This window comes from Prosopis cineraria, unplaced genomic scaffold, assembly GCF_029017545.1.
Source record: "Prosopis cineraria cultivar Desert tree isolate PC_DT_omini unplaced genomic scaffold, ASM2901754v1 PC6, whole genome shotgun sequence".
NCBI lineage: Eukaryota > Viridiplantae > Streptophyta > Magnoliopsida > Fabales > Fabaceae > Prosopis > Prosopis cineraria.
Window position 1 is genome coordinate 3180663 of NW_026555337.1, and position 15906 is coordinate 3196568.

Consider the following 15906-nt stretch of genomic DNA (forward strand, 5'->3'; position numbering starts at 1 on the left):
TATGGATCAGACTCCAGATCGCAAAGGGCACTAACACTAAACAGTACATGCCATTAGCGGATATCTTGACCCAAAAGTATGCTATACTCGGATGAAAAAGATAAGCTGTATTTGATGGCTAATGGTTTCAGACTCACGCATTGTAGTTTTCTGGGGACCTAAAAAATGTAAAACAGAAAGTTTTAACCAAAACTCACGTCAACTTTTGTTGCTTGATGCGTATCTTCAGATAACTGCTTCTCTTTTGGTTGATTCTCCGTCACAGAAACCACTACATCATGAGTTTTGATCTGCTAAAGCATTTGCTCATGTCATTTGAGATCTGTGACTGTTTTCTTCAGCAAGAGAGAGAGAGAGCGCCATGTCATCTCCCATATGTTCTCTTAATGCAAATTCAGACAAGTTTCGTCATTTGATCGCATCAAGTTTTTCCCTTAAAAGGATAGCGTCGTGAACTGTACTTCCTCCACTACCAAGGAGTTATGATGAGTTTCTGATTTGCATATTTCTTTCAGCCAGACCTCTTATATTCAGAGGTAGAAGTGGAAGAAATGATGTAAAAAAGTGACAAGTAGAAATGAACAGTGGATAATAGGTTTCATAACCTGATATATTGATGATCTTCTGTTCTATTTATCCATTTGTTCCATTTTTATCTTCAACAAATGGATCTTGAATTACACGATTTGTTCATAGATATTTAATAATCAGCTCTTATTTACAACTCAGCTAGGCACATGGTCACATTTAGGGGTACCAATTTCTAGCTTTACCAAATTGGCATAACTTTGGGATGAAGGGATCTGTCAGAGTTGAGTTATCTCACTCAATTAATCATAATTATAATAATAAAGAATTAAAATAAAATATTCTCGATTATTGATTGGGGGCGGCTCAAAAGCCATTCCTCCTAGTTATATGGATCAGAAAAGGCTGAGGGAGATTTCACATGCTGCAAAGAAAATATTCAGCATGTGACAACGTTTCTCTGCAATCCTTATACAAATTTTTTAATATGATAATGAGATAGAGATACATTTATGACCGGAAAAAAAAAATAGAGATACATTTAAGTCATCCCACGTTATACAGAAGCTTGGTTCTTTGTATAAAAACCAATCTTGACCACCATTCGCGGATCATGGAAAAGGTTAACTGTCGGTGGTTCCAAAAATGAAAGCGGGTCAATGGGGTATTGAGCATTCGGCGGTGCACGAGTTAGTTAGTGAGAATTTAACTATCAAGCGGAGTTTAATTCAAAACGCTTTACAAAACATCTCAACCAAGCTCATATAAACTTTGTTGCTCTTCCAAGAACTTGAGTGTTATTTACACGATATAACTCTGCTCCCAGAATCTTCTATTCTAGGCGTAACTTTGGTTTTGCCTTTCTAATTATATTATATCAATTCGGAAACAAATCTGTCATTATCTTCCTCATAATACACCAGAGATGCTGCAAGAATTCAGCTAAGCTTATGATCTCACTTTAGCAAGTCGTGCCCTAATTTCTTCCATTTCCTCCTCATCATCAACTCCCTCAGCTATAGCATCTTCCTGCATAGGGTAGCAAATTGCATGGTTAGTTTGACTCCGAGGAAGACAAGACTTCTAAGGAAGAAAAAAACCACACAAGGCTCATGAATTGCACATACCTCTGTAGCTTCGACACTTTGAGCAGGTTGCTTCACCTTTTCCTTCCTGACAGCTTCTGGTAGCTGTGCAGCTGTCTCACCAGCAATTGCAGTTAAAACTTTATCAACTTCTTCTTCAATCTCATCTTCTATGTCCTCAGAATCTAGTGCTGAGTCAACGGCATCACTTACTATCTCCTCAATTACTCCTGCCTAAAAATAAAATAGGTAAATTTGTTATAATTGTTTGGTAAATAAAATAGAAATGAACGACAGAAAAAAGGAATGAAACAAGCAACTCTATCAATAGAAACAACTGTTCATCCCTGCTAAAATAAGAAATAATAATAATAATAATAACAAAAATGGGCAAACACTACTAGAGTAATGATAACAAGGACATAGGTATTGCATGCCTATTGTTTTGAACAAGATAAACAGAGCCTGTTTCCCTCCCAAATACTAAAGAGACACAATCTGCCACATGTATATTTCAATGCATAAAATGCTAATGGTTTTAAAAATTAGACAAAGTACAGACTAGTATCAAATATCATACTGATGGACTATGGTCACTCAAAACGACAGATGACTAGTTAGTCACAATGAACAACCACTAAGTTTGTAACATTATATGCAGCTCATCAGATCACCTTTCATGTGGAGAAATGCCAGGCAGCAACTAAACACTATCCTGGACTACCTAATTTTGTACAGTATATGCAGGGTGGATATAATAGAAGCATTCACTCTTTTTGAATCAAAGGCCAGGAGAATTCTGTGCTGTCTCGTGCGCTTGTATTCAGTGCTATCATTTATAAGACTTCTTTTTTAGCAAACATGGTTCTGCTATCATTGTATTCACTTATGTGTTGGGATTTGTCATGTCTGAAACCACGAATGTGTTTTCTGATCTGACTTCAGTCTCCGAAGGTCAGCTATACAATCATATATCCATAACCTATTCCTAAAGTATTTTGTGTTTGCACATAGGCCATAGCTATAAAAAGGCAACCTAATTTTTTATACGAAAAATGAAATAAGTCTCTGTTTCAGTGAAGCATCATGTGTTTGCAATTTGCAAACAGAAAATACCAATCCATGATGCAATATCAGGGGGAGTTCATTGAGGTTGATGAAACGAATATTCATTGTGTGTATAGGGTACATCAATTCTAAACCTCAGCTCCGGAAAACTAAGATGGGGGGCTAATTTGAGATGCCCGAGTTCTAAAGTCAAACAACATATTATTCATGCCAAAACATTACAACTCATATATCAGGAGACTAAATGACACCTTTAGGAGATCAAAAGGTTAACCTTTTATTGGCCCTCAAAACTGACTTCTTGAACCCAAAAACTTAGCAGGTACAGGTAAACTCCAACCAGTAACATGATAAAATCTTACCCACTACTGACAGTTCCAGAAACAGGTGGCAATAATATACTTAAAAACAAACTTTGAAGGGAGCCATTTACAATCATATTGGGCATTTCAGTTATAATCATATTGAAGGGAGCCTACCATTAACCTTCCAGCCAGATACAATCATATTGGGCATTTCAGTTATTGCACTCACAAACTTTGAAGGAAGCCATTTAATCCTTGATCATTTGACACTCATGCAAAATCCAACACCATAATTCACTCGTCTAACTTCTCATAACAAAAACTCCTCTCACTTGACTTCTTGTAAAAGAAAATAAAAGTAGAAAGAAAACAACTCAATAATTGGGTGTGATGTCATCTTCTTCCTTCACGAAAAACTTTTTTTTTTTGGGGGTGGGGGGGACAAGCACTTAGAATGCATTGCAAAACATCTCTGCCCAGAGTAAGGGGGACGAGGACAAAAGAGGGGTATCTGCCTTCTTCCAAATGAATAAGCACCTCGGTTGCAAGCATACCTTTGTCATTTCTTTGCTGAATTCTTGCATTGTCACAGCCACCTCAGGAGCCTTCATGAGGTTGTTGACAAGCTTCATAACCTCAGCACTCTTGGATAAATGTCCCACAGTACGAGCAATTGCTGAAAGTGCAAACAAAAAATAAAACATTCAAATCTTTCACAATAACTCATAACAAGAGAATTTGTGGCAAAAAGAATAATAGCTAATTGAATTCAAATCATATCATTATACTACATTACAAAAACCATAAAAGATACAGAAAAATGTTACCCATACACTGAACTAATTTGAGGGATGGTAAAAGCATACTTATTAAACAGGACAACAAATTCACAAGCAAAATATACAAGTAAGTGCCTATATGTGAGTGCTATGTCATACAAGCCATTTAATCAGTGAGTTAAGAAATTGGACAAAGAATATTTGATTTGATATGAAGTAACAGTAAGTTAAAGCTAGTGAAAAGCAGCACAACCTACCAACACTTTCCCCAAGATGCATTGATATTGAATTCAACTGTGCTTTATTTTCATAAAGACGGTTCACTGTTTTCCTAGATCTTACAAGTTCCTTTGCAAGTGCCTGCAAATTGCAAAAACATCACAGGAAGGAAAATAATGAGAGTCTTCAGAAAAGGTGTACCTTAAGTCTCAACAGAGGAAAATCATCTTCTCAAAAGTCCTATCCAAAGGTCCCAAATAGCAGCCAATAACAGTTAATCTCTGTTTTCACTTTTTAATACTTAGCTCATGCATCATCCCACCTGATGCTTTTTTATGTCTAGCATGGAAATAATAAAAAAGACAAGGGCCCATATTCCATATTATTCTCAAATCCAAACCCAAGCTCCCCTCCCTGGATGAGCTTGGGTGGACGAAAGGAATTCACTGTTTGTTTTGCTTTTCCAATTAGTCAAGCGACGTCTCAATAAGCACTTGGGACTTGGTTAACCAAAAAAGACAATAAATACTTCGAAACAATTTTATTCACTGGTAACTTGAATGTCTTGGTAGTAAAACCTCGCATAAGAAGGAAGACTTTATTACGATCTTCTCGACATCCACTCATGCTAAATGTGATGACCATGATAGAACGTGTAAATACGTCTTTTAAGTAAGCCATACGATATTACACAATTTTTGCAATTGGACATGACTTGTATCTTCTCCCCAAATTTTCCTTTAATTATAATAACATATCCAGATTCTAGAGTTATGTGCTTAGAATTGTGCTTAGAATTGGTTGTTGGGTGCGAGGTTTGACGGTTTGAATATAAGTTCTAGATTAGATTCCATGTGCAATGAAATTAAAAAGAAAAAAAGAAAACCATAATAACCGGATAACAACTCTTGTTAAACCAGAGATCAGAAAGCACCAAAACCATTGTTACTCCCCTGCAAACATGATCACACACACAGTCGTCAAAAAATCTGATTGCGTGACATTGCCTAAACTTCCTCACTGGCACTATCAACAGTAAAATAACAGCAAATAAACAGAAATAACATAACCTTAAGTTTCCAAATACCTTTGCAGAGCCCATGTCATTTCTCTTAGCTGCCTCCTTTATTGCCTTCTGTACATTTTTTTCTTCTCTTTGTATATCTGATCGAACCCATAATTATAAATCAACTACAACGGCAACAAGAACAACAACCTAGATTCAAAAAAGATTGTAATATCATCACCTCGGATTTGGCGTTCGATGTTGCGACACTCTTGACGAAGCTTGCGCTGCCAATCTCTCAATAGCTGTTGTGGATTAGGCTTTGGCCTCAGTACATTCATCACCTTCTCCATTTCTCCGAAATCCCTAATGCTCAATAGGTGCTGTCCAAGCAACGATGGCCTCCCAATCTCGTCTTTTATGGTCTGCAGCCGGCAATTCGTCAACAACGATTATCCGTTTCCGCTGCTGAGCGTACAAATCCTCCAGGAAAAGGAAGCCCTGTGCAATTCACCGTCTGCTTTGACCTTACGCGTCTTCCCACAAAAAGGCAAGTCCCAAAAAGAAAATTCGAAAATCGAGAAAGAAAGGGAGAAAAACTGAGAGCTGGCTCATCAGGAACAACCGTAAATCTAAATTCACCTTAGATCAACCATAATAATAATAACAATATTAATAATATTGACAACAACAATAATAATAAAATTGCTAAATTGAAATAAATATTAGAAATTAACTTTTAGTGTATCATTACACAAAAATATCTAAATTCAAACTAAAAATTATATGATAGATAGCTAAACAAAAGTAACATTTGAATGACTTTTCTACTAAGAAATAAAAAAATGTATATTATGAGCGCATTTGTTTGTTTAAACTTCATAGTAGTTTTGATTAACTACAAAAGATTGGTTGAAAGGTTTTATTAGTAATTTGGGAAGTTTACCAACTGCCATAGCTGAAGTACATCCTATTAAGTGTGGGCTGAAGCTTTGTTTTAGTCTTAATATTGAGAAAGCTGTGATATATTTTGATTCCTTGAAGGCAATTAATCTGATTTAAAGGGATGTTAACCTCATCCTTTTGCTGAAACTATTTATGAACTACAAGAAGGCATATTATCACGGGGTTAGTCTTTCGACTCGTAACCCGTGTGGCACTTAGACAATTTTTATTAGAAGTTGCTAAGTTAGCCTAACTCGTAGAAAAAGAGAATGCTTGATTAAGTTGAGGAAAGAGAAAGCTTGAGGGCAAAGGATACTTGAAAGAGAGCTTAGAGAATGTGAGAGTAGTATTGCTTTGAGAATTCAAAGTTGGTTACAAATGAGGAGGGGTGAGGTATTTATAGACCTCCCCTTAGATCTAGAAAGTTCCCACCTCCTTAATGGACGGTGGAGATTAAATCAATTCGATGGTTACAAATTGTTTCTCTAGAATTCTCTCCTAGATATTTACAACAAATATCTAGATATTTATATGAAAATATCTAGTGGCAAATATTAAAATATTGAGGCTAGAGTTGTGTAGATTTTTCTAGAACATTCTTGCACTCTCTAGCACTCATAAGATTATTCAAGAGCTTTCTGGAGGGTTCTGGAATGTTCTAGAGCTCTTTAACCTCATGAAAAATAATGAATTGTGACATTCACCCCTACTTAATTTCGCAACACCCTCGTCATGCCTTCCTACTTGTCGTGTTGGATTTGGTTAGTGAATTGCCACAGGATGTCTTCACGTTCCCAACTAGCTTCAGAGTCTAGTTAACCCTTTCACTTGATTAAGTACTCAATGTAGTTGGGAACTCCTCTTTTTTTGATCACCCTGTCAGCAAGGATTTCTTCTATCTCCTTGTCGTACTTAGTGACGATCGCTGTTGGTGCTCTCTTAGAGATACCTTGAGATGGATCTTCTTCATATCTGCAGTATTTTTTCAAGAGACTAACATGAATGACTGGATGAATCTTAAGTTTGGGAGGGAGTTGTACCTAATATGCAACCTTTCCCATACATTTGACGATAGGGAAAGGGCTTTCATATCTCCTGACCAAGCCTTTGTGGACTTTGCATAGTGACTTGAATTGATTCAGCAGTAACTTCACCACGACCAAGTCACCAACTTGAAACTCAATGGGGCACCGTTTCTTGTCTGCCTACTTCTTCATTTTACGGGAGACTTTGTCCAGGCATGCACGAGTAATGTCAATTTCTTCTTGCTATTCCTTGGTAATTTTATAGGCAGCTGGATTGTCTCCCTTATATAGTGTGGCAAGTGCATTGGGGGGTTAGAGGTTGTTGCCCGGTAACTATCTCAAAAGGGCTCTTACCTGTTGACTCGCTTCGTTACAAGTTGTAAGAGAATTGGGCCACATCAAGCAACTTAGCCCAATCTTGTTGATGAGCGCTCACGTAGTGATGAAGGTAGAGCTCTAACAAAGCATTGATCCACTCTGTTTGTCTATCGCTTTGAGGATGAAAGCTTGTTGAGAAGTTCAAGTCTATCCCCAAGAGCTTGAAAAGTTCTCTCTAAAATTTCTCGATGAATCGAGGATCTTAATCACTGATGATGCTTCAAGGAATCCCTCATAACTTCACGACATGCTTGAAAAATAAGCGTGTAACTTTATCAACTTTGCAATATACTGGGGTTGGTATAAAGGTGGCATATTTGTTGAATCTATCAACCACCACCATGATACTCCCATATCCTTTGGACTTAGGGAGAGCAACTATGAAGTCTATTGAGACACTCTCCCGTGGTCTTTCAGCCACTGACAAAGGTTCGAGTAGACCAGCAGGATGTTGTTGTTCAACTTTATCTTACTAGCATACTAAGCATGTCCTCACATATGCTTCGACATCATCTTGCATATGTGGCTAGTAAAAGTGATTTTGTACGAGAGCAAGTATTCTAGTCATACCTGAATGTCCAGCCCACATAGAATCATGACATCCTTTAAGGACATCCTTTTAAAGGTTTTCTTATTTTGGCACATAGACTCAATTCTCAATGGTGTAGAGTATTCCATCATTCACCCAGAATCTTCAAGCCTTGCCTTCTGTAGCAAGCTTTACTAAGTCGCTTGTAGTAATGTCTTGAGACATACCTTCCTTGATTTGTTCATGGAAATCGTTCTAGGCATGCTTGCTGTGAGAGTAGCTAGCTCGGCTTTTCTGCTTAACGCGTCTACCACCACGTTTGCTTTGCCTAGCTTGTACTCTAACCGATAATCAAACTTAGCAAGAAAATCTTGCCAATGAGCTTGCTTTAGGTTGAGCTTTTTTTGTGTTTGGAAGTAGCTTGTAGCAACGTTGTCCATCATTATAGTGAACTTACTTCTAAGTAAGTAATGCTACCAGGTTTAAAGACAATGGATGATGGCAGACATCTCTTTTTCTTACACTATGTAGCGCCTCTCGGTTTCATTTAGCTTGTGGCTCTCATACGCAATAGGGTGCCTTTCTTGCATTAATACTCCCCCTATTACAAAGTCTGAGGTATCAGTGTGTACCTCAAACGGCTTGAAGTCATCGGGCAAGGACATAACAAGCTTTTGCATGACCATCTACTTTAGCTTTTCTAAAACATCCTGGCAATCTTGTGACCACTGCCAGGATCTATTTTTCTTGAGCAAATCTGTTAATGGAGCAGTGGTTGTTGAATACCCCTTGATGAACTATCAATAGTAGTTCACCAGACCAAAGAATGATCTTAACTTTAGGACCTTAGTGGGAGGTTGCCATTCTTGAATGGCTTGAACCTTAATTAAGTCTATCATGAGCTTCCCATCCTTGATCTTGTGCCCCAAGAAGTCCACATCTTGTTTGGCAAAAGAACATTTTTCCAACTTAATATTGAGTTTATGATCAGAGAGTACCTGGAAGACTTTTTTCAAGTGTTGAGCATGCTCTTCAAGAGTATTGTTGTACACCACGATGTCATCTAAATATACTACCACAAACTGGTCTAAGTAAGGGTAGAACAACTTGTTCATGAGCGTGCAAAATGTTGCTGGAGTATTCGTCAGTCTAAAGGGCATGACAAGAAATTTGAATGCTCTATATCTCATCACGCAGGTTGTCTTCAGTTCATCACTTGCGGTGATGCATACTTGATAGTACACTAATTGGAGATCAAGCTTAGAGAAGTACCTGGCCTTTCCAAGCTGATCAAACAAGTCAACGAACAAAGGTATCAATTACTTGTTCTTGATTGTAATCTTATTCAAGGCCTTGTAGTTGATACACATCTGCAATGATCCATCTTTCTTCTTTTGGAAGAGGATTGGAACACCATATGGGGCCTTGGATGGTTGGATGTACCCAGAATTAAGGAGATCTTACAGTTGTCTCCTTAACTTAGCAAGTTCTGGAGGTGACATATGGTAAGGTACCAAGGCAGGTGGTTTAGCACCAGGCTCTAACTCAATTTAATGATCTACCTTTCTTATGGGAGGTAGTTTCTTAGGCAACTCATCCAGCATGACATGCTTGTACTCTCATGGCACCTCTTGAATGTAAGGGGGTAAGGTTTCCTGTGGATTGGTTGTGCCATCCTCTTCCTCGGCCAATGAATGTATGGTGGCAACATATCCTTCTAAGTTCTTGAGACCCCTCTTGAATTGTAAGGCAGAAATCATAGGTTTATATTTCTCCAAGCACTTCAAGGGGATTACCCGAATCATGTTAAAGTTGATGACCACCATAGACTTGGCTTTGGGAATAGAGAAGGCATGTGCTTTGCAAAAGAAAGCAAGTCCTAACACAACTTTAAAATCATCCATAAGGACAATAGTAAAATCCAGCGTACCTTGTCAGTCCTCGATCTTCACCTTCACATCCTTAGCGATCCCAAGGACTTGTTTTGCTGGGGAGTTTACCACCTTGATGGTGCCTTCTCCCTTGTTGGGTTGGATGCCTAATCTCTTTACTTCTTTAACCTTCATAAAGTTATGAGATGCTCCTGTGTCGAGCATAGCAGAGGTAGCCTTGCCTTCGATGGCAAGATTAATATAAAGTAGACCTCTCTCTTCCTTCTTGGATGGAGAAAAGAGTCCAGTTAATGCATTCAAGTGTTGGAGGAAACTAAGGTTGACTTATTACTCTTTGTCCCGCCTTTCCTTCATTTCAACAACCAAGGCATTCATAGCCTTGTGATTGGGGCAATCGTGAGTCCAGTATAGACCATCGTATATGAAGCATAGCTTTGGTGGCTTTGAGGCATCACGTTTGGTTGAGGATGGTTTATCCTATTTAGAACCTCCACCAAAGGATTTACCACTATCCTTATGATCAAAATTCTTCTTTTGTCCTCCTTTATCTCCCCCACTCTTACTAAGATTAGATTTCTCGGACTTAGTAGAGTAGTCGATTAAGCACTCAGCAGTCGCAATTTCCTCATCTAGAGTTTTCACCTTGCGTCTGTCGAGCTCTACTCTAGCCCAGTCTTTTAATCTGTTCATGAAGTGAAAAAAAAGCCTCCTTGTCAGACAGGTCCTCAATTTAGAGCACGATGGTAGTAAACTCTTTGATGTAGTCAGAAATACTACCAAAGTGTCTCAACCTACAGAGCTTACCTCGAGCCTTCGTCTCAGCATTGTAGGGAATAAAGTGCTTGTAGAGTTCTGACTTGAATAACTCCCATGTGTTGAGAGTGTAGATGCCCTTTTCTCTCTCGACATGCTTTCTGTGCTACCATAGTTGGGCTGCATCCCGAAGGAAAGTCGAAGCATTATTGATTATGATCAAGTTATCAATGACTCCCATGTCCTTGAAATACTGTTCTAGGCCGAAGAGAAAGTTCTCCACAACTGTAGCACCACGAGCCCTATTGTACATTGCCGGCTTGGGTACTTTCAGACCCTGAGAAGTGGCGTTTGAAGTATTACCACTAATAGGGCTGCTCACACAGCGATAAGATTCCCACTCATGATGAATCTCATCCACTTGAAGGTGTAGACCTCGCATCTCATCCTCGACGTATTTGTGAAGCTCGACAAGATCATGTGTAAGGGAACGAATGTCCTCCTCCAAATTATGGCCAAGTTCTGCAATCATCGACTTAGCAATGTGTATTACCTCAGCATTCTCTTAGATAAGATTGATGAGTTGATCGTCGAGTCCTCCCATAGTATTTCTCACCTCCTCCATGTTAGATTCCGAGCTAGCAACACGAGGTTCAAGAGACTCACCTACGGTTGCCCTACTCCTGCTTCGTTTGGATTTGATATGAGCTTGCTCCTCATATACGCGAGCTTGCTTTTGTGCTTCCATGCTAACAATGTTTCCTTCCTCGGTTGCTATTGCATAATACCTTCCTTCAAGCACAACGATAAAACCATGCTCTGATACCAATTGTCACGGGGCTAGTCTTTTGACCCATGCGGCACTTAAACAATTTTTAATTGAAAGTTGTTAAGTAAGCCTAACTCGTAGAAAAAGAGGATGCTTGGCTAAGTTGAGGGAGGAAAAGCTCGAGGGCAAAGGATACTTGAAAGAGAGCTTGGAGAATGAGAGAGTAGTATTGCTTTGAGAACTCAAAGTTGGTTACAAATGAGGAGGGGTGAGTTAATTATAGACCTCCCCTTGAATTTAGAAAGTTCCCACCTCCTTAATGGACGGTGGAGATTAAATACCCGACCATTACAATTGTTTCTTTAGAATTCTCTTCAGATATTTACATGAAAATATCTAGTGGCAAATATTAAAATATTAAAGCTAGAGTTGTGTAAATTTTTCTAGAATATTCTTGCACCCTCTAGCACTCATAAGATTATTTGGGAGCCTTCTGGAAGGTTCTGGAACGTTCCGGAGTTTCTTAACCTCATGAAAAGTAATGAATCTGACAATATGCTCTCATGATAATTATAGAATCTTATGTACTTCTAGAGATGCCAACTCGTGTGCAGATTTCTTAGCCAAAATGGCCCATGATTGTCTGAATGACTTTTCCTTGCTTAATGTAGCTTCTTCTAGATGTGAATGCTTACTTTTGGCCAAGAAGAATGGTGTAAAACCGATCTAATTATCAAGTTTCTGTATAATTGAACACCTCAAACTTTATGCTAGCTTTATTTATGAGAGAAAAAAAAAAAGCAATTTTGATTAAAGTACATCATGAAGTTGTGAGTAGAAGGGGTAGTTGATAAAAAAATTGTTTTAAATTTATTTTGATAAGCTGATGAAAGCCACTTATGAAATATAATCTAAAAATATTTTTCCCCATGATCCTTTATATTTGGCTTAATATTCTTACAATAACTTTCTTGTGTATCTTGATTAAAATCCTTGAATTCATAATTCAGATGCATAAGCCTGATATGATGAAAATATGCATGAATAACCTGTTGATCCTAAAATCTAATATTTAGATCCTAGATGCTTCTAATCCTGAAAGTTTTATTTTTCATGTAGGCCCTAAGTATGGCTTTCTTTTTGGATTCCAGTTTGGAGTTCTAAATTCAGTTTTGCAAGCTCCACTTTTATTAAATGCTGTTAGGCTGTTTATGGTAATCAAACCTCGGTTTTTGCAAGAAAAAGCAAACTCCCGACTTAACTTGTTCCCTCGTTGACTTTTCAATTTTGCAACCACATGTCAACTTATTAGTAAAATTGTCAATGATGCTAACTCGAAATTCCAATAAACTCATCTAAATCGTGCTTTCGCATTGCTTGAGTTTAAATTGGTTTCAACATTTACAATAATTATTAGCCACTTGACCTGTAAAACATCTTCAACAATTTTTATTGTTTTTTATATACAATAACAACAGATATAATGATCATAAATAAACAAAAGGAAAAAGCAAAATCCCAAAAACATATAAGTAATTGTCCTATAAAAAAATATAGTAAATAAATTAAAAGTTCAAGCATAGTATACAAATCAAGGTACATTTTTACAAAATTTTGGTGTTAATTACAAGTGATTATAAAAGATCAATAATTTTTAAAGTAGTATGATTTGAATATTAAAAAAAAAAATTTAAATCACCTAAGGTTAGAAAAGGTGATAAAAATGGGAACGGATTATGATTAAATTAGAGTTAAAATTTTCTTGATATAGTAAAAAATATTTTCTATATTTATATATATATATATATATACACACATATATTGATAAAATACATATAAATTCTATTCCATTTGGACTATCTTAAAATAATTTTTTTAGGATATTTATTGATAATAATAAACTCTTGTGAATTTACGTTTCCAATTTATGATACGAGCTTATCATATAATTACGAGCTTATTCAAAATCGCGAGTTGGCCAACCTAGGAGTTAACTAGACTTTTCTAAATCGAGTTTTTTAACGCCAACTTCTACATAATATGCCGATGTCGTTTAGGTTTACCGTGATAGCTGGCAGAGGTGGAATATAATAATAAAACCTGCCACATGCTCATGAGTCTCGATGCAGGACCGTTCGAAGGAGATGGAAGGAAGCTGTTGGAAGATGCGATTCCGTTTGATTCGATTCGGTAGCTCCACTTCTTCACTCTCATATATCAGACTACTTTTTCTTTTGCTTCGGTTGCTTCTCCGAGTCATAAGCCTCGACCTCTGCCCCGGGGAAGCTGCCCTCTATTGCCAGGAGGCAGGGGCCCTTTTTTTTTTTTTTTTTTGCCTTTTGGTTGGGGTTTTCTTCTACAAAAATCAACCAAAAGTCAAAGTGGCTTCATATAAGATTGAGAAAGAAAGAAGGATTAGATGATGATAGCTAATTCTAATTCACACGAGAAGGTATTTAATGATCAACCGCAGACTCAAAAAAACAGAGTTTACACTTTAAACACAGTTTATAGTAACAAATTACAGCACAGCAAGCAATCCGGGATTGATGGTGATCAATGAAATCATGACACTAAACAACTGATGTATATTTCACTTTAAGGTACTCTAAACATCATTCCAGGATTATTTGTCAGTAACATAACTGTGAATGCATTCTATTCCTAGCAACTGTCACAGATTAGAAGGTGAAAACAGGGGCAAGTCTCGCCACCTACATAGGATCACAGATATATATGCTTCAAACTCTGCGCAACGCTTACATGCAATAGAGAAGTCTGATGAGCAGTAGTGTGGGAACCACCATATGCCAATCTAGTGGGCGTGACTCCATGAAGCCACCTCAGATCAAGACAATTTTATTCATTTAGTTGATTGCTGATGTGAGGAAATATGCATGCGGTTCCTTTCTTTCTTTGACGAGTTGTTGAGTGCTCAACAGGTTTGATGTTTTATTCAGTGCGTGTTTTCTTTCTCTCTTCAGCATCAACCAATCTTATGTGTGCAAATGTATTGTTTTTTTCGAAATGATTATTAACAAACCCTCCTAATGCATTAGATTATATCAGAAAATACAAATATAGAATGGCAGGTACAAATGGATAATAAAAAAAAAAAAAGCCACCAGCTTCTATTATTTCTATTTCTTACTAGTTATTTAATAGAATTTCAATTTTTGTTTATGTCTTCCACTTCGATCATTGAGTTTCAAGTATTTTAATTATATGCTTATTTCGATTGATAACCAAAAAAAAAAAAAAACTCCATTCATTCATAACTTCTGGTGCAGGGGCTCTATCAAGCTGTCGGCAGAGGGTACCTGAGGAAGCTCCGAGTGGACGGGAAGGGCCATTCAATTTCTAATTCAGCTTACATTATGAATATAGTGAGCGTAGGAACTTCAAAACTTTCTTTCTCTTATTGAATTTCTCCAAATGGTCTGTAATTCACAATATCAACGATCGGTAACTAGAATCCGAAAGCATACAGAGTATGTACTGTTGGTGATGGAGGAATAACCTTCAAGCCATTTAAGTAGTTGAAATGTTAAGGTCAGGATCTACAGTGTCCGTGGACTTTAAATCCCATTCAAAATAGAGAATTCAAATCATAAAATCTTTTGAAAGATATGGTTAGTGATATGTACTTCCCAGGTAAAATTCTGATTTCATGCATGTTCAGTAGAGAGCACTAACGTCAAAGCGGCGGGGAGGATGGCTTTTTAATTTCCTTTTTGGTCCAATGACTGAGACGCTGAGCGAAGGCCCCGCAATTATTAAACCAATTATTGTTACTCCTTTTTTTCATTTGTGATATAATTGAGCAAGTCTCTTTTCTTCAATAGCGTATAGTTAGCTAGCTAGTGGGAGTATGATCCTTGAAGCAAATAAACAAATTTGGGATAATGTGGTTCAGTTATTGAAATTTGGGAAAATTATTTGTCTTTAGAAGCTTTGATGCTATATATGTTGACCCAGTCTGCAATATGCTTTTGTATTTTCTGCCCTTCTGTTTACGCTAGGATCTTTCTCTTTTCTTCCAAGTTTTGTATTAAGCTTCTTTATCTTTTACTGGTTGAGATTATGATTGAATCCTACCAATTCTACTTAAACCACAACTCAATCTCTTCTTTTTTGTCGGTAATCTTAATCACTCTATTTTAAGGCTAAGAATCTTTATCTCAATCAGTGTCTGCAAATTGCGTTTAATTGTTGCAAACTTAAAAACGCAACCTATCCTGTAACGCAGGCTTGCTTGCCTTTATCCTCTTGCTCCTTCCCCACACATATCTTCACATATACAGAACAAGAACGTCTCAGTGGAACTCTTATCTTCTTGTCTGCTCTATGATATATCATCTCCGTCATTAAGGAAAGAGATATCGGTGCCCGAAACGGAGGACGAAAGGGATTATGATAATGACTAGATTGCTTGATTAGTTAAAGCATCACATTTATCAATGAAAAAGGCGATCATTTCCGTAATGCTAGACATTACATACATTCAATGTAGTTTTGATGACACAGAATAACGTGGTGGTACATATCTCATAACGTTGTGGAGAGTTCATTGTCTCCGTGACCTGACGGCCCCATGCGTGCGCCAACACGGGCATTAAATCTAC

General features: G+C 37.4%; 1 protein-coding gene across 1 annotated transcript; it reads right to left on the reverse strand.

Moving 5' to 3' along the window:
• Nucleotides 1-1265: 1265 nt before the first annotated feature.
• On the reverse strand, nucleotides 1266-5608 carry LOC129314566 (vacuolar protein sorting-associated protein 24 homolog 1). The gene is made up of 6 exons (XM_054958045.1): nucleotides 5232-5608; nucleotides 5072-5148; nucleotides 4023-4125; nucleotides 3541-3662; nucleotides 1656-1847; nucleotides 1266-1557 (listed from the first exon to the last, which is right to left on the reverse strand). The coding sequence occupies exons 1-6, from the start codon at nucleotides 5341-5343 to the stop codon at nucleotides 1477-1479; spliced, it is 687 nt and encodes a 228-aa protein (XP_054814020.1). The 5' UTR covers nucleotides 5344-5608; the 3' UTR covers nucleotides 1266-1476.
• Between the last annotated feature and the right edge of the window lie 10298 nt (nucleotides 5609-15906).

What these genes read in the sequence shown, in the direction of transcription:
- LOC129314566 (XM_054958045.1), bottom strand. Translation starts at nt 5,343, where the DNA reads ATGGAGAAGGTGATGAATGTACTGAGGCCAAAGCCTAATCCACAACAG. An exon ending in GCATCTTGGGGAAAGTGTTG is followed by an intron (nt 3,663 to 4,022) that starts GTAGGTTGTGCT and finishes TTGCACTTTCAG; the next exon opens with CAATTGCTCGTACTGTGGGA. An exon ending in TCAGCAAAGAAATGACAAAG is followed by an intron (nt 1,848 to 3,540) that starts GTATGCTTGCAA and finishes TTTTATTTTTAG; the next exon opens with GCAGGAGTAATTGAGGAGAT.